The 19830-nt window shown below is 40.8% G+C and overlaps 1 protein-coding gene across 3 annotated transcripts in view; it reads right to left on the bottom strand.

The window, feature by feature from the left end:
• The window catches only part of farp2 (FERM, RhoGEF and pleckstrin domain protein 2), a 46461-nt gene that overhangs the window by 18698 nt on the left and 7933 nt on the right, over nt 1-19830 (bottom strand). For all 3 annotated transcript variants that reach the window (XM_080770308.1, XM_080770310.1, XM_080770309.1), the window contains exons 3-10: nt 13529-13633; nt 9357-9399; nt 9177-9255; nt 8546-8643; nt 7911-8025; nt 746-893; nt 531-626; nt 251-414 (exon numbers count right to left, since the gene is read on the bottom strand). In XM_080770308.1, the coding sequence (XP_080626434.1) occupies nt 251-414; nt 531-626; nt 746-893; nt 7911-8025; nt 8546-8643; nt 9177-9255; nt 9357-9399; nt 13529-13633 (848 nt within the window). The remainder of the gene's footprint in view (nt 1-250; nt 415-530; nt 627-745; nt 894-7910; nt 8026-8545; nt 8644-9176; nt 9256-9356; nt 9400-13528; nt 13634-19830) is intronic.

The raw sequence follows: 19830 nt of genomic DNA, 5'->3' as shown, positions 1-19830 counted from the left end.
CAACTCGCTCCCAATTTGACTATTATCTTGTCACATTTTTAATATCAGAGGCAGTAACAAACATACGTGAACATACTTCACACAACGCATCTCTATTGTTTCTCTGTAATTCTCATAACATCAACGTCAGGAGGATAGATAGATAGATAGATACTCAAAATACATTGCAATATACCGGTAGTTATAGTACTCTAGTTAGTAAATGTACTTTGATAAATTGTTACTGTCCAACACTTAACATACAACATACCTGTATCTGAAGGAAGAGCCTCTACTGAAGAGAATAGCTTTGGTCTTGGGTTGAGGCTGGTCCAACAGACGGAAGAAGGAGTGATGCTCCACACAGTTCTTCCAGAAGATCTTACACTGGTCTCTACTGGCCATCATAAACTCAAGTGTATCCTGATGGGGCCCCTAACAATATAAACCAAGACGGAACAGAAAAATAAATCAGTTAAACATAAAATGCTTGTCTAAAGGCTTATAAAAGCATCATTTTGAACAATGAATAAATTAAAATCAGTACTTACATGAACCTCCGGGTGGAGTTTGATCAGGAAGCGCTTCCTCTTGAAGCTAAGTTTGCGAATCTTCGACCAGTTGAAAGTATTTATTTTTGTGTTGCCCTGCAGAACAATTCAAAACATTACAAGCAGAAAATAAATGAAACCCCACAACAACCTGTGTTGGTTCATTTTTCACCCCAGGGATCATAGTGGTGCAGCTGGATGGCTGTAGCAGTCACCTGAAAAACCATCAGTCCCATATGGGCCACTGCCAGGTTGATTTTGGTGCCCTCACGGTCGGCTGCTGGGTGGAAGCGGACTCCATACAGTTCCAGTTTACGGGCAATCTCCAGGACTTGGAAGTCGGATTCAGCCGGAGTCTGACCACTGGGGAGGATAAGAACATCCCATAGACAATAACATTTAAATTAACTTTTATTTTTAGCCTACAGAAAATGCCTTCTTTATGTGTTCTTTGGCCAAGTACAGGTTAATACTGTGTGGTTTAAAATAGAGTAGACTTGGTTACATTACACGTTCATTTGCTAAATGACTTGCTCGGAATCTTTGGTATTTAGTATTTACTGAAAACTGTTTCCCAATATAGTAGCTCCCATTCGGCTCAACTGACAGGTTACTTCAGGGACTGCAGAATACAAGACAGGCATGATTGTTCACTGCTTTGGGTTATGGGTTTATGGGTTAAGTAGTTTATTATAGGCACTTCAGTTACCTACATATATTACCTCTAGTTTCATCCAAAAAGTCTCTTATGTGCAGTCCAAGATATAAACATTTTTGGTTCATTAAAAGTCCTATATACACACACACACTACAGTTATACACAGTACGACTAATATTGAAATATAGTTGTGAGCTTGTAGACGTTTGAAAATGTCTGCCTGTAATAACGTTCCCAAAATGGGTGCAGGTCTTTTTTCCGACAGCATATTGATCCGAAACCTCAATCCTACCCTAACCCTAACCGCAAGCACGGGAGCAGCGCATGTCGGACCATCGCTTTTTCGCATCGCAGCGAATGTCCCCCCGCTGCAGATCGGATCGTTGCCCCGTCGGCTAGAATGCTGTCGGAAAAAAGGCCGCCTCCCTCCCAAAATAGGTAAAGTGTCCTTCGCTCAGGACAGGAGATCAGGACTGTCAACATTCCACCATGTCTTTCTGCATAAGAGCCTGACAGGGTAAATGTTTGAACATGGCACACAAAAACACAGCACAACATATGGCCTTATATCTTCATATTTGAGAAGTTGGCTGTTGGGAGCCTGGGACTATAAATCCTAATTGTGGAAACAAGTGCCGTTTTGGTCTTGCTGCTGCTTTATGCAGTACATCAGCCATTTTCACTTTCTCAATTTAAAGTACCAGTGTTACTACATACAGTAGGTCATTGTCCACTCCATTCTCAACATCAGCCACATAGTTTCCACCATTTCCCTCGAAATTGCGTTGTTTGTTTTGGTCAACATTAACTGACTATCTCTAAAACCTCTCAAGCTAGTTTAAAGTTTTTCAGTGGTATTAAAATTTGTCTCAATGGTTCTATTAGAGTAAAAATACAGTCATTTGAGATTAAATAAAAAATAAATAAGCAAAGGGTTAATTAGAAACTTTAGTCCTGTAGAGTGTTTTTCCACAATGTTTCACCATGAATGCTAGTGAATTACATGTAAAAACATTAGATTTAAAGTATACACTACATTAAGTACACATTTCAGTCAGGACAACTCAAGAATGGATGGAATATATATTTATTGAATGTAAAATGAGCAATATATTTATTATGGTTTGGCAATGAATTGGATCTGGTACTCAGGTAAAGCGCATCTGTCCCAACCATAGGGACTCCAAATCCCTCGTACCTACAGTAAACAGCAGATCCAAAACGACAGGTGGTAGCTGGGGTGGAGGAGGGCGAGCAGCAAAAGTGAAGGCAGACAGCAGCGCAGCAGCATCAGTGTGTGCAGCAGCAAACAAGCAAGCAGATTGAGCAGTGCAAACTTCCAGTTTAAACTTCCGGTATGAAGATGGAATGAGTGTGTGATTGGATGAAGTGACTCATGTGAACGTGATGCTGAGGCGGCCCAATTAAAGGGCCGGCAGCAACTGCACTGAAGTTTGGTTTCCTGACTGAACTTGCTCTGCGCATGTCTGTGACAGGCACGATGCTCATTTGTTGAAGAAAAGGGGAAATCTCTGCTAATGGCGCTAAGATTAGATTGATCCTTAAGGTATGACAGTGGCAGTAAACACAGGGAGATGATGATGTACAGATATACTCAACACACAACGTTACCTTAAATTCTCCCCAATAGCCTCTCAAACCTTTCTGAATGACGGCACTGCATTACAACTGAATAACGTTAGGAGGAGTGTATCCTTCCAATCACCACCACATTCTAATTTTGTTCATCCGTTAAGCAGTGGAATCTCATTAGTGCCTGGCCTCCACTGCCCTACTAGCCTTATAGGGCTAATAAACTGTTGGCCAGAGCAGGGGATTAGGGGTAGGATGCTAGCACAGTCAAACAGAGACAATTTACTCACTTTCAACCTTGCGTGTGTATTTTAGGCAAAGAAAGGGGAAAAAAAGCTTTTAGACCTGCCATTTCAGATAATTGTTTTATAGGGCTTAAAGGGATAGTTCAACGGAAAATTTACCGGCTGGGTCATGGAGACCCTTTGAGTCTCCTACCGTAGACTCCACCGGTCATCAAATTATTGGCTTAGGAATCCAACGAAAACAAACAAACTTATGGCTTCATAGGGGGTGTATAAGTATTTTTTGGGGTCAACTATTCCTTTAAAAGGACAAGTCCAGACTACAACAACATATTGGCTTTTTGTCCTATTTATATTGATTCCAAATGACTGGCCATGGGGTCCATTTGCAGAATTGCCCCTGTCGTCCAGTTTCCCCAGCAGCCCCCCCATAGCATAGAATGGAGTCCATAAGCATATCTATACATATGCCATTTGCTGTGGTTAAGAGAGCTTTTTCATGAATGTGTTGCTTGTACTGTAAATATTAAATGTCACCCGATTCATGAATGTGTAAACCCTATATACTTCGTTACCCAGGCCGGGGTCCCTCAGGGGTCTATCCATGGCCCCTTCATATCTCCCTTACACTAGATTTTTGGCTGAAAATAGCTGATCTACAAGCTCACAACATGTTACATTGCAATGCACTGAATTTTCAACAATTGCAACATTCCCAGAATAGGGTGTGGTTCATGTGGTTAACCAATTAAGACCTGAGGCCGATTCTATGAATGCCTTCTAATTAGTACTTCACACTTTCGAGATTTGTTTAAAAATGTTGAATAGCAGATATTAGAATGAGGACCAATTATATTAAGGTAAGGTTGAAAATGGGTGACGCATTCTTTTAAAAGAACCACCTACTGTCTGCAGCAGGTTTGAGAGAGAGTGAGAGAGAGTGTGTGTGTGTGTGTGTGTGTGTGTGTGTGTGTGTGTGTGTGTGTGTGTGTGTGAACGGAGAAGCTAGTTGTGGGAAAATGCAGCAAGGGCTTTTGTGAAAGGATCAACATTAAAAGCAGGACTCTGAAGAGCTGCCAAAAAACTCTTGGTATGGTTGGTTTGGCTAGTGAGACCGTCGCAGTCGCCTCTGTTTAAAGCCTCTGCTTAATGTTGGTGTTTAAATCACATGGAAAGAGCCCCCAAGAAGGGCACCATATAACCTGGAAGCATGTGTACAGAGACCTCCATTATGTTAATTCAAGTTTAACTTTTACTGCATAGTACTATTGAATTTGACTACATTGAAAGACACCACACTCGTCCAATGTTGAGCGGAAAATTCCAGGCAACAGTGGCATTAAATCATAGCACTCGCTCCAAAAACACAAACCACAGACCGATATTTGAAGAGGTTACTATGGTGCAATGGCGTGTTGCTCTCACAAAGTGATCGCAGAGTAGACAATAACAGATATCAGCTCTCAAGAGATCAAGGGCTTTGCATGCCTCTCAAAAGAGGGAATTTGTGTCTTGTGTAAATCTCTACGGCTGGGGAAACGAAAGGCAGCTTGAAATGGCTCAATTCGTACTCTCACATGTGTTGAAGCTGGGTGGGCTGGGTGGTCTTCCAGAGAGGTGCATTTTCATTCATTACAATGACGGGGTGGCTGCTGCACACTCCTGGATGGAGTGTGGATTTCAACAGAGCTCAAAGTGCAATTTGGACTATCTCCAGGTGAAGTAGGGCTTCACAATTCCAATGCAAAATCCTGCTTACTCTGTGTGACATGTCAGTACTCTATGCCTTGCTCAGAAAAAGGAGCATAATGGTCTTGTTTAGTTGTTTTTTAGGGCAACAATGCTTGACAATGCTTGGTTTTGGTTTCTCAATGACTCTAGGACAGTAGTTCTCAAAACCTTTTTACAATGAATATGTATTTAGCCACTGAACCCCCAAATATTTATGCATACAAGCCTTTTTTGAAAATAGCAGATCTACAAGCTCACAACTCGTCGCATTGCAATGTATATAAATAGGGGTTAAGAGTTAGGCCATAGTGCTGCTCTACTTGCACATGAAGTCAATTTAGAAATTATGCATTGTCAACTGAAGTGAAGATATGTCATTTTCCTCATAGGAGACAATTATGTGACCATTCCAGTGGTCTGGCATGTTTAACCTATTCACTAGGACTCGCTGTCAACTCGACATTACTGCCGACCATTGTTACAAAACAACTGCCAGAGTTCTTCCTTTTTTATGTCAAACATCGGGCCGATCTGCTTCGCTGGCTGATAACTACTCAATATATCACAAATGTGTTCGTAATTCAATCTTTTTATGAGAAGATCGTGTCGACTTTTGAAACCAATCTGCGCTTTAAAATGCATTAAACGCAATGATAACTTAACTGAATCAATAAATAATTATTAATGGAAATGTCTCTGTGTTGGATACCCAAGTTTCAAGTCTCTGCTAATTGCATTGCATAATGCATACTGTACTGAAATTAACAGAATCCAATGGCTTCCTCAAAAAAGATTATCAGTGCCAGTAATGTAAAATAAGGGTGCAACAGTTAGAAATAGACAATCTACCAGCTCACAGCCTCTATGGAACATCTATTTGACACACCATTGTGCAACAAATCAGTATAAAATAATGCTTAAATGGCTAATATCTTTGATGATATATTTCTTAAAATGCACTTCTCGATTATTTGAAAACATAATCAATAGAATAATCCAAGAAAATAATCGATAGTGGCAAACCTAATGTCAAGTATACCATGAGTTTTACAAGAAGGTTTATAAGTATTCTGTATAGCATGTTAAGATCCAAAACAACTGTTGACACACAAGATGCTAAGAGGAAAGGGGAAAGTGATCTTGAGGTTGAAATTTCAGACAAGGTTTGGTGGGAAATATTTGAAAATGCCCAAAAACTTTCTGTGTGTAATAGAGCTTGGTCAATTCAGCTAAGAACCAAACACCGATTACAGATCTCACCTAGCCTTCGCCATAAAATGAATCCTACTCTATCTCCTCTCTGTCTTAAGTGTAAAACTGAAGAGGGTAATTATATTCACTGTATATGGTCAAACGATTAAACGATACTGGTTGGGTATCGTGCAGCAGTTGAATGAGATCTTTAATATGGAGTTTGAACCTGACCCTATGTGTTTGATTCTTGGGCTGCCTGATGACAAGATTGTTGACAAGTTCCATACACGTCTGTTTAATCTCTTAATTTATGCTGCTAGGAAAAATATTCTGTTGTCTTGGATTAATGAGAAACCAACAAAAAAAGACTGGCACAAAATCAATCAATTGGAATTCCTAACCTGCCTGCTACGCTCCACCACAGATACCTTCTATAAAATATGGGACCCATATTTGAGATTTGTTGGCCCTCAGTTAGCTACCACCTTGACCATAGGGTTCCTGGACAGAAGCGATGCCACTAACCTTGATTGATAAAGTTATGGATATTATTGTTATGTATGTATAATGCATATCTTTTATTTTATTTTCTCTGGAGTTGTTAACCCATCTAAACTTTCAAGCACCAAACTGCAAATGTGTCCATATTTGTTATTATTTTTGCACTTTATTTTTTTTGTTGGTATAAGTGTATATATAATGTGTCCTTTGTTCCACAACACGCCTGAGCTGAGCTGTCTGTTTTTGTTTGTTTGTTTTTCCTGTCTTGTCTTTGTCATAAAATTAAAAAATCAATAAAAATATTATTGAAAAAAAAAAGTATACCATGAGTCAACAAGGCTAGTACAAGAGCAGATCTATAAGTTCACAGTGTGTCGCATTGCATTGTGATACAGGCACAAGACCATACACGTGCATGGATATACTTTCTGGATATTGGATATTTTCGGCCAATATCCCTGCCCACACGACAAAGATGTGTGTCCACACAAACGCAGAAATGCATTAAACACAGTAGAGAATAGCAGGTTTAAAATTTATATTTGTTAATATTTATTTTGTATATTGTATATATTTTATGAAGGAATAAGTACCGCATTTTAAATGCCTCCTAAATTGTGAGTGAATTAAGTGGACCATGTTTCTTGCATTGCCTGTCAGCATGGCCTGCATGCGTAAACTCAATCTTCTCTCCATATGGTTTAATATAGATATAGAATTATATATAGAATAAGCTTGTAGATCTGCTATTTTCCGTGCAAGACACCGCCATTCAACAAATATAAATTAGGCTGAAGAAACAGCAAACCAGCAAAAAGTGACAGACATATAGCCTACTGCCTACAGGGCACAAACTTGTTATTAGAGCTGTATAGCTATAGCAATATAGCTATACCAGAATATTGACGAACACTCGCTGATTCTCACATCGTTTCACATGGCTATGCACACACCAGTGATGCCACACACGCATACAGTTGGTCTCGTGCGTGATTGCATTTAGCCATGGATGCGTATTGGTAGGTTTATAATATCCACAGTTGCTCGGTAGCACCCGCAATTAACCTCCTAGTATTCAAGCTTCGCCATCGGCATCAATGCAAAAATTGCAAATATTAAATCATCTGGCACGGCCACCTCTGACTGGACTAGTAGGCTAATATATGTTATTGGATGCAGCAGACTGATGCCTTTGCTCGCTGGTGACATGGTGCAGTTGATGCAACAATAGGTTATTAACTGATAGATATCCGCCATCATTTGCGTAGTTTCCAGGCGCAAGTCATGCATTTATCACACAATTCTATTATAATGACATGGGCAAATGTGTGGTGACATCATAGTTTCTCAAAAGCTCAGTTTCACATGACTACACAGATCCACTGAAACAGATATTTTGGAAAATCTTCACTTGCGTTTAGAATATATATGTGTAGAAGACCCAGTGAAGCAACTCACAGGTGTCTGCGGTGGAGCTCCATGATCCTCTCCTGAACCTTCTCCTGGTAAGGCAACAACCTGTTCATCTTCAAGAAGTCCCTGTCCACCATGTCGTCATAGTCACCGATCTCCGCTGCAGTTTGCAGGGCGAGAAGAGGTGGGCAACATTTGTTAATCCACTGGTTTCCAACCTTTTCTGGACAAGTGCTCACCTGAAAACCTTGAAAAGCATTTGCGGCACACCCATCTGGCCACTTAACACGATGGATGGTTTTCACTTCAGAGTTAGTATATTTTAATGATCAATCAATGTTATATTATTTTTTCCCACCAGCTGGGAACAGGAACAAAAAGGTTGAGATTAGCCTTGTTAATCTTGTCAAAACCACATAAACCAGTGCTTAAAATGGATACAAGTAAACACAAGCACAACACGTGAAAAGGTCGCCCAGAACCATTTTTTCCACACAACTGCAGTGACCACAATGTCATGACGTCATATATAGGAAATGTTTACATAGGTTTCCTTGTTCACAAAACTCCTGCAACTGAGATAGACCACAGAAACACTGATATATATCAATCAATATACTGTATACAGTACATGTCGCCCAGGTGTAGGGTGTGCTGAAAGAAAGCAGGTCTGTACATACACTGGACGAGATGAGAAGCAATCAGCGCCCCTGTGTTCTCCGTGCAGATCAACCTGCCCTCCATCAGGTCTCTTTTCATCTGCAGGGAAAACAAGTACCTGAGAAGAAGGGAGAAACGCACAGCGGCTTAACGACCATCTGTTTGTATTCACTGAGAATTGCATGCATCCGACAGATGTTTATGAAAATAAAGCCCAGATAAAATTAAAATAGCCAGCTATTATGGTAGAATGGTACATTTATTTTAAGTGGCTGAGTCAACTGTTCTGGACTGTATAATGCACGCACACACACACACACACACACACACACACACACACACACACACACACACACCAACAGCCATTTCTAAAGCTGTGTTCTTAACTTCTTCCATTAAATGGGTGTGGGTGACAAAAACAAAAATACAATAAGCACATTACAATTTCCCGTCAAATCAGCACTTTTCTTTTCATTAACAGCTTTTAATTATAAGAAATCTTCCACTTTTGTGAGCACAGACACTGAGTGATGATAGGATATATAAATCTGATTGCTCAACTCTTTTGTTATGTGATGAACACATCCATAAAGCCTCATTACAACAAAGGCATGATAATCATCTCCAAGTTGGAAAGAACAAGCCACTGACCTGGTATACTCCTCCTGTAGCTGACCAGGGTCTGGAGGAAAGAACTTCACTGACAGTCTAAATAGTGCATTTGTAGGTCCTGAAATGTATGATAAAGATTGAGGCGAAAACGCTGATTAACATCCCATAATGCTTTTAATAGAGATGCCGTATCCAGGGTTAATGTTTGAGCACACTTACTTCTCACTTGCCTCACGATGGGTTTTGTGGGTTCCAACCAAACCTGAGGACACACAATGATACCGTCTGGTCACAGTCATGCATTAAGGGTTGTGACCTGGTCATGGCATCAAGTACAAATATTGTTGAACCGGAAGTAGTGCTCATCCATTCTCCAAAAATGTCTAAAAGTCACACTTTTAGCAGATCAACACATTGTCCTCACATTGGAAACATGACGAAAAAAGACGATCTACAAGCTCACAGCAGATATTTGGTGTAAAGGGTAAAATAGACAAGGGGGCCACGTACATAACCCTGGGGCACACCAGTCAACCAAGGATATAGGGTTTAAGTTTTTTTTTTTAAAGACAGTGACTTGGAATTAAAGATTAATTGATTTCATTGCTGTGTATGTGTGTGTGTGTGTGTGTGTGTGTGTGTGAGAGAGAGAGAGAGAGAGAAACACAGCAGAGGGATGTGGCAATCTAGTGGTCAAAGTTTGGCATCCAGTAGTCGTCACTGTCGAAGCATGCTTGTTCTGCTCCATCTGGCCTTCATCGAGTGTGGAATGTACTCACACAGATAATATTAATACATAGATATAATCATCCAATATTCTTTTCTCCTTAATATAAACAGGAACTTTGTTTTTTGGACCAGAAATCTTTTCTTCAAAAACATCTCAAATCATGAAATATTACAATAATGTCAGATGAGATGGTTTCTACATCAGTAAGACGCCCTGAGGGCGAGAAGTGACCAAGGGCGTGTGTGTGCACGCATCCGCCTGGGTGACGGCAGACTGCTGCAGCACTGGCGCTTTGGCATGGGGATCAGATCAACATATGGAATTAATTCTGTACTGGCCATATGTGGAGAGTGTCTTGAGTGTATAGGGTTTGATAAGGTCAGATCAACATAAGGAATGTCAGAACAGGTCAGCATCATATATAGAAATATAAGGGTGACAGCGGGGGCAGTGTCTTGAGTGTACAGGGTTTGATGAGGTCAGATCAACATATGCAATGTCAGAACAGGTCAGCTTCATATATAGAAATATAAGGGTGGCAGCGGGGACAGTGTCTTGAGTGTACAGGGTTTGATGAGGGCCCAGGTAGGGCCTTAAGTTTAAGGCCTGTTGAGAACTAATAACTAATAACACTAATAACTTTGGGGCCGTCAAAAGTTTGAATGGACAGGTATGAGTCAAAAGGGAGACATCGAAGAGGAAGGACGGGTGGGGAGGATCAACATATGGAATGTCAGAACAGGTCAGCTCCATATATGGAGATGGAGGCGTGATGTTACAAGGCGTGACCGTATATGGAGGTGTGATGTCATGAGGTGTGACCATATATGGAGGTGTGACGTGACACCGTTTTCATAGTAAATGCGACCATTGGTCACAATAACGACTACACATAAAGTACCCCCCCAATACAAAAACAGAATATATAACATATTTCAGCGTAAATGTAGTAAAACGAATCAACGATACAATAGAATTTGTTGCTGTTGGGTGGAAACCCCATGAGGAAAATGGTTACTTTTCAGGATTCAAATTAGCAAAAAAATCCGATCTTGCAGCGCAACACGGTTTGAAAAAATAAAAAACATCAAAAGTTAAAATAGCGAGATACAAGGTTTCTGCCCGATGGCGACAAATTATTAAAAGACATTTCCTTGAATGTGAACTCAATCAGAAAAGTCTAAATATCTGCCAAGGAGCTGCGGGGTCTAGTAAAAACAACAGACATATGAAGTATTTTTGGCTTGAAACGGCTGTCCGCCGTGCTCCCTTTGAAGTAGCCATCATAAACGTTTCACATCTGTCCACTTTACTTTCACACATACCGTTGCTGTCCAGTGGAAACCTTGTACATCCAAAACTGTTCAATTCATCATTATTAAAAAAATAAATGAAAATAGCCTTCATCATTATTAAAAAATAAATGAAAATAGCATATCTACAACAAGCTCATGACAGGTTGAGAGCTTGTAGAACTGCTATGGCTATGTGTGTGACACCATCATCATACCTGGAAGTAATGCGGAAACGCCTACTGAGTGGCAAATAACTTACTTTCTGGCCTTGACAGAACAGAAGTCCTATCTGATTGTATTAAACGATGTTAGACTCACTTTGCCACTTGATTTTCCATTCACTTTATGCATGTGCATACCCTCTATTGTATGAGATCTTGTATGATGAAGTAGGGCATTAATTTATCTCCGTAGAAATATGGAGATACAAGGTTTCTATCCGACAGCAACGATATCCAGCAGCTTCCATTCCACCATGACATGCACTTTTCGTTTCTGGGCACAGTTCAAGAACAAAGTAAAATCCCATAAAACATTTTTACTGGCCAACTTGTGCCAAACAAGTTTAAAAGTGGGCTCTCTTGGTAAAAATAAATGAATAACTAAAATGCTACGGCTGATGTTAACTCATCTAAATCCTCAACTGAACAGCAGCTGCCATCCATAGTTTACACAATTTGTATAGTAGAGTACAGTATGTTAAAACAAACAATACAACTGCAACACAACAAAGTGGAGTCCTAGGGTTCCCAAAGTTCCCAATGCAAAAACAATTGACAATTCACCCTTTGTCAAGTCCCGCCCCTGGTTGTGCCCCACTTCGGACCCATTGGTTGCAGTTTCATGGTTGGACAAAAATCCTCTCTCTCCATCCACTACCATTGAAATAACGTGTTTTTTAGTTGCTTCGTATTGATATTCTGTGAATTAAATTCTTATTTTAAACTTGGTGTCAGTAAAAAGGAACATCACAGGTGCAGCATGGTGACTGGGGTTTGTTTTAAGTTTTTTTCAAAAATGTTTTAGCAAATTCAACATAAACAAGGTGGAATGAGGGCGGAACAAGGCAGAAAGAGCTTGCTGGTTAGTCAGTTAGGGACCAATCAGAAGGCTGACAAATGAATCGACCACTGTATATTGCAAAAATCACACATGTGAACTGAGCGGTGCAGGCTGTGTGTCTGTGTGTGTGTGTGTAAGAATGTGTCCCCAATTAGGTGAGTGCTCAGTGTGAATGGCTGGACTGCTCAACAGTGTGTGAACCGAATGCGATCCCAATCATCTGCAGAGGTCAATGGTTCGTACTCTAAACAGACATACATACATACATAGACACACAGCCCTTCATTGGAGCAGTGTGTACCACTCAAAAGAGTAGTTTTAATGCCCTCAAACCGCTATTTTTTGGAACTTTTTGTTTAGGCAAATGAACAAACTGGTTTAAAATCTTACAGACTCCTCAGCAACACATCTGAGTACAAGAACTCTTCCACAAACATTTTGGTCACTACTGGTTGACAAGGTTAGGTAAGTTAATGTGGACCGGCAATGTTCAGAAATTCGCCAATCAGGATTATGAAATATCGGGACAGATCCGTGCTGATCACATGACTATAGAGATAATGAGTACAGATTCGCGTGATATTAGGACAAACATCTTATTGCAAAAATAGGCCTCCTGGTGGCGCTATAAAAATCGAATGTGAAAAATGCAGGGGGTTCTGCTTTGGCATCCAGGTAATGTGTGTATGCAGTTTCACGTTGATCGAGTCCAACGGTAACCTGACGCTGCCAGATCCAAGAAACTTGCTACACAAGTTTGTTTCACAGCTTATTGGGATCTGGGATCTCGGGAGGCAATTCGATGACGGGGCTGTTTATTTTTTTCAAGATACTTGGTAGATGATTGGATGGGACCGTCTGTCTATCACTGTGTGGGCGTGCAAACACAACCAATCATATTGACGTGTCTATATAGCTTCACATCCGGTTTCGCACATATCCCGCCCTTAGCTCACGCTGATTGGTTCGGTACGGAGCGGTTCGGCATTAGCTCAACTCCCTGCGAGATCCCAGATGGTTGCGGTGTTGGGGAACATGGTTACCCAATACCGCCCCCAGCTGGCAAAGTCAGGTTAGTCCAACGGTGCCAGAGATTAGACTGAACAACACAGACGGACAGGGTGCAAAAACATACAGTAGTCTCGGCCCTGCCTTCGGCCTGGTGGAGACAATAAGTCACCTTCGCAAACTTGCCCTCTGTTACAGGTCAACAAACAGTTTAAGAAAAAAGATCATAGGTACGGCATGATAGTTACAGATTATGCGAAACAGTTGCAAACACTCAAAACAACAAATACACATACCCAGTTCATCTGCATGTTCTGGAACTCAAGGCCAAAGTAATCACTCTCCATGAGGTTGCCCCTCTGGAAGACTTCAGAGAGAAGGGTCTGTCCAAAGTCTTTTGGCTAAAGAATAGAAGGAAGAGAAAAGGAGAGTGCATTATATCAGTGTTTCTCAACATCTGGTACGGGGGCCCACGAGGCGTCTACATGTCAGGCAGACATCTTTCCTTATTCTCCTACGCATCTTTGTAATTTTCCTATAATCAGCAGAAGTGACGTGAGTGCCTGTCACTTCCTTGTGTCGATTGTGTTTAATTGTGGGGCAACTGGGGGGGGTGAGATTTCAAGGCAGCAACACATCACTCTTCCATGGGCTATGAGCATATACCGTAAGGCTATGAAGCAATATAGCACTGGGCATAGCGGGCAACGAATAAGGGATCTCTTAACCGATTTAGACCTGGGAACGATTCTACAAATGTCTTCTAAATCCCGGGACCCCGGACATGATGTTAATGAGGCCATTGGTTTATTATAATGATACAATCACCAAAACATGCTAGAAGTTGAATTCAAACCATCCTGCAAAGACAGATTCTTAATTTAGGCACTTACATACAGAAGAATCCTAACAATGTTTGAATGTTTTACTGTCCACATTTTCAAGAGAGGGCAAAAGATCATTTTAAATTTTACTCTTCATGTGACCAGCGTGCTCTGACTTTAGGTGAAATCATATCAAAAAAATAACGGTAATGGGTCGCACACGCCAAGACTGCATTTCAGTAATTTATTCTTGCATTTTGAACAGGAGACAAACCTTTCGGCTATCCAGCCTTCAATAGTGGCTGGATAGCCTGTTCAAAATGCAAGAATAAATTACTGAAATGCAGTCTTTGTGTGTGCGAGCGACCCAAACACTGGAAATTCAAATAATAAATTAAATAAATAAAACAGCACCCATGTTATAATATGGCTTTCTTACATAAACAATATTATCTTCATTTTAGAAATCTGTGCTAGATCTAGCCCTAGATCCCATACTCAAGGCTGTGATGTCAGGAGTGGAAGATAGAACCAGATAAACTCACCAAAGCTTCCTTTAAACAAATACAAGGACACATCAATATCATTTCTTATTTAACCACTTGAATACCAGCATCCATATTCTGGGGGGAACGTTGGCCAAAAATAGCTGATTTACAAGCTCTCAACGCTTCACGTTGCGACTCGTTGTGAGTTTGTACATTGGCTATATTTGGCAAAGACATTTGGTGTAGATGGAAAAAAGCAGTCCAAGTACAGATCCAAATCAGTTCATTTAAATGTCCAAGTGGTAAATAGAAGAAAGGCTTCCAGTGCAATGCTGCAAATGAAGCTAGTTTTGAATGTCATGTTCATTTACAGGCCAATATTGTACCGTCAAGTTGGGTCAATACAATATACAACTACAGAACTAATTTCCTCATGATTCTTCAATTCTGCTAAGCAAAGTATGTAGTACTATGTACATATTTTAAGTTGTCCCTTTTTATCTGTTGCCCTACCTTTAAAAACCTGCACTGCTAGTCTGCTACAGTTGAAAAGGTGAACATGGAAAGTTGAATGGGGCTTACAGAAAGGGAAAGGTTCATTCATGTTTGTTGTATGAGGACAGAGGGAGCCCTGCTGCGTGAATGAACAGTGAGTCAGGAGGAAAAGGTTTGTGGCATGTGTTAATGATTCACCTCACTGCTAAGGTAATAATACCATCTGCTGGCCACCGCTGGGATCAGACAGTCATTTGTCATTTGTTCGGTTTGAATGTAAAAGACATGCCATCATCCCACCCCTTCTCGCTCTAGACAGACTAAACCCAGCACTGCCCGTACATGGGGAAGTTTACCTTCGCAACGCTCTGGGGTTTGTTTTCACTAAACGAAGCAACTAATTGCTATGTACCAAGAACACACTGCACTTGAGGTTTGGAATCCTGGCCTGTGACTTTTTGAGAAAATTATAGAGTGAAACATCTGTTTGTAATGTAAAATTGTATTTTTAAAAAACCCTTATGAAATAGAAACTGGTTTGCATTGGCAAAAGTCAAGCATTTTAACTCTGCACAGAGATCACTATACTGTAGTTGGTTATAAATTTAATCCAATCAAATGTGTTCAGATTAAATATTTGCACTCATAATCACATCATCATGACCTCTCTAAAAATACAATACAAAATGCTTTACTGTCCCCCAAATACAGTTTGACTTCAACTTGACCCCAACCATAGAATGAAAACCATAGTGTTAGTTTAGAGACGGTTCCTTGAATTCCCTTTCCACTATCCACACAACACCGTTACATGGTAAATATGCACCCGCATCAAACAGTCATGAATGAAAGAAACTGCCTCTGGTCTTTGTGGCAGTCAGTAGTTGCCAATTTAGTATCGGAAACGGAAATGATTCAACATAATCAATTGCTATATAAAACAGGTTTGCAGAGTTGTCTAATGAAAACTAAATGTACTCACTGAGAGACATTTGGGGATAGATACGGATACAGAGTTAAGACAGCATTTTTTTCAGTGAAAACAATGTGAGTCAGACATGTGTATAATCTGTTGAAGTGAACTGACATTTCAATGTTTCAATCCTTCTATAGTATGTGCCCACACAAGCTGTACAAAACCTGCATTAGTAGAACCATCAACAATATTAGCAGTGTTGGAAAGGTTACTCTAAAATGGTAATACAGTATATTACATATTACTTAAAAAGTATTACTTTACTATTACCCCCCAAAAAGTCTTACTTTGCACTCTCCATGTTTAGTTTGTTTACGTCTCTCGCAGTCTGACTCGAGTCTCACACTACCCAGTTTGTTCCGTGTTCTGGTCCAGACGGTTTAAGGCACGTCCTTCCGCATCCGATACTTCACAGGTAGGTAAGATCAGCAGCCTATAAAGCAACTCAATCCCATCCCAGTCTACCATTATAAATAAACACTCAATCCCACAGTATAAGGCTCGTGAAAATAGGAAAGTAGTTACTTTAGGGAAAAAAGCTAATGTAATATTATTACTCAATGTGAAAGTAACTAGTTACTGGAAAAAAGTAATAATTACTTGAAGTAATAAGTTATTTAAGTTACTTTCCAACACTGATTAGTCCAAATACAATGCAAATATTTGGATTTACAGGACAGTCACCTCTTCAAATAGCCACACCTCAATGTTAATTGTTAGCTGCAGACGGTGAAATGTATTCTTGTCACATTATTTTATCTACCGGTAGATAATCTGTGACGTGGTTTTGCCAAGAAAACCCAACAGCCGGTAGCAAATTAGAAAAACTTGTGATTCTCCTTTCACTAGTTTCAGGAGCAGACCAGTAGTAAGTTTGGGCCGGTTGAGTTTTCTGAAGCCACTCCTTTGCTGCGTTACTCATTAACCTCTTGAAGGAATGTAGCTCCATTCAAGGAGCTCCAGTCCTGGGTGCAAAAAATTAAATCCCTGCAGCCTCCTTCCCCTCCAGGATATTCAGCATTATCCTTCACAATCTGAGCCAATTGAAAATTCTACAAGCTCAGACACATTGTGAGCTTGTAGATCTGACATTTGTGTGACACGGTGACGGTCATACAATGAAGTACATATACTATAGTCTTGCACATATGAAAATTATATGTGCAATCTAGGCAACATGGCTGCACAGGTGTGAGGCAGCGTGCACAGGGCTCACCACTTTATTTTAAAAATGAAATTATAAGTGCTATACCACCCGAAAAGATAATTTCATTTAAAACTAAACAACCCTACTATTTTGCAGATTTTGGAACTCAAACAAGCAGCAAGGAATCTTCTGAGAAGCAGCAGACCCCGCTGTAACAAACACTTATCTACAGCCTACAGCAGCCGCAATGGCTTCAGGTGAAATCACTTTACAAACTTTGTGGAATGCCATTCAGCAAATCAGAACGGAGCTGCTCCAACAGTTTGATAAAATCACACCCGTGTGAAGTGAGTGGTGCAATTCCGTGTGGGGGTCGCCAGGGGGTCCCCGGAACTTCCAGACCTACAAGAACGAGCCCAGGGTGCCGGCCCGGTTCCGGCAAGCCACCCCACGTCCGAAACAGTCTAGAAATTACAGATTTAACGTGTGGGGGTCCCCACTGTACCGTCACACCCAAAATCATCATATACTGTAGTGTACAGTTAATATGTGTGTGTGTGTGTGTGTGTGTGTGTGTGTGTGTGTGACACATGGTGATGAAAACCAAACTAACGCTATTTTTGTGCTCGGACACAGGGACGGACACAGCCAGCCAGAGACACACAAAGCTCCGTAAGGAGTGGTTGCACCACTCAAAAAGACAACCGATATTCAAGCTAGTTTGGATACAATCAGAAGCTCCATGACGTCGCTTTCTGAACAGGTGGAGGAAGTGCAGCTACGAATCAGTTGTAACGAGGACAACATCCAAACGGCCCACGAAACAATAAGTTGAACTAGAAAAATAGATGACCGCTGTAAAACAAAAAGTCCAACAGTATAAAGACAGCTCATTACGCACAGTCGTGCGTTTGGAGGGGCTCCCTGAGGCAGTGGAGAAATGGGACCTCGTCGGCTTCCTAGCCGCTTGGTTACCATGGCCGTTTGGTGAAGAAAACCTCGGCGGCCCCCTACAGACCAGACTCAACATGGCTTTTGTGATTCCCCTAGTGAGCTTTAAAAGGATTGCCATGGACATACTTCCCCAGACATTGCTCCTGCTTTGACGTGTAGCAAATGTTGGTTCTCTTGCTTTTTAGTTTATTAGCGAATTTCGTTGCTTAGTTTTTATAAATTAGCCTTTATTGGTTGAGTTATTGGACGTTCCCGTTCTCCCTTTGAGCTTCTTCGGTAGTGGGTACTGCGTTTATGAGGTTACATGTCTGTCCTGTTATTGTCTTGCATGTGGTTTTTACTGGTTAAATAAATAATATAAAAATAAAACATTTCTCTCCAAAGCACTGCCTCTTACTTTATCCATATGAATGGTTATCAGCATCAGCCTACTTGAGAGAGCAGACACAGTAGGTATTGACTTCCGTTTCTGTCAATTCTGCACGCCTGGACAGTATCAAGAGATTGGTAGTATACATTTGTTCATGAGCCTGTGTACATATTCCCAACTCTCAATGCATGCAATGTTGTACCGCACAAGATGTATATGTATATCACTCAGACATAGCTTGTAATTTTTCACAATACGTATCAAAGTTTTATTAAGAGAAGGGTGCCACCTTGGTAACGCTGCGACCTGAAATACTGAGAGGAACAACAAAGTCTACGATTGGTGGATTTTCTCTATGATGAAGCATGGACAGTGCATGCTTCGTGCATGCTGTGTGAGAGTGAGGGAGAGGGGAAGTTCTTTCCTGATTGGTTGAAATTGGTAACCCTCCTGAGAGTATATTCTGTTTATTAAAGAGTAACCACTCCATAGCAATGATTAACATCAGAATATAGAGCTTCAACTTACGTTTATCATAAATAAAACTTATTTTACTGTACCTTTATTAGAGCAAATCTAGGCAGGTGCCAATTTTATTCTCTGCTTGGTTGGCAGTAGCCAAACAAAAGTATTTGAATCCATTCTGGTGTGGAATTGAGTTTGTCTGGTCTTTTCAGTTCATGCACTGTTGAAGTAGACACTTGGACAGTGAGTTCACACATGTTCTTCCCAGTTCCCAAACTTCCCACCCAGCTATGTATGGTCCACAGAAGAAATCTCTCAGTCTCATCTGTGAGCTATGCCATTAAAAGGCAGGTCAGTGGGTCACTTAATCAAGCCCCACAAGCACCAGGGATTATGACACACACATGTTTTTCTGGCAGGCACATCCTCTTCAGGAGAATGGGGGCTTGGATTGCGTGTTTTGAACAAGCACCCAGCTATGTGAGAAGATCGACTACTCTACTAGTCTTGTTTACTTGGGCACTGAGAAAAAAAAGGAAAACAAAAACAAACCGTGTTAATCCAAATGGGACAATAAATTCATGCCAGAGCGGGCTTGTCTCTTGCATGACGTCGTTTGTGAAAAACACAGATTTTATTGCCCAACAGTGAACGGCAAGCAACAAGCAGAACATCCTACTGATGGCAGGGCCTTGTCGGGCTTGTGTTTGACACAGCAGGATGTACATTGTTGTGCTCTTGGCACCAGGCTGAGATTTCTCATTGACATTACGTTTTACAGCTCACTGCCACAGCAGCTACTTTCACAAGACTGAGAACAATTTGACAATTCAAAGACAAGTTCAAAGGCTCCCCATCAGGCTTTAATTGCAGCGTCCC

This window comes from Protomyctophum bolini, assembly GCF_963924005.1.
Source record: "Protomyctophum bolini genome assembly, chromosome: 8".
NCBI classification, from domain to species: Eukaryota; Metazoa; Chordata; class Actinopteri; order Myctophiformes; family Myctophidae; genus Protomyctophum; species Protomyctophum bolini.
Note: the sequence above shows the minus strand (reverse complement) of the source record. Positions and strands in the feature narration are given on the sequence as shown.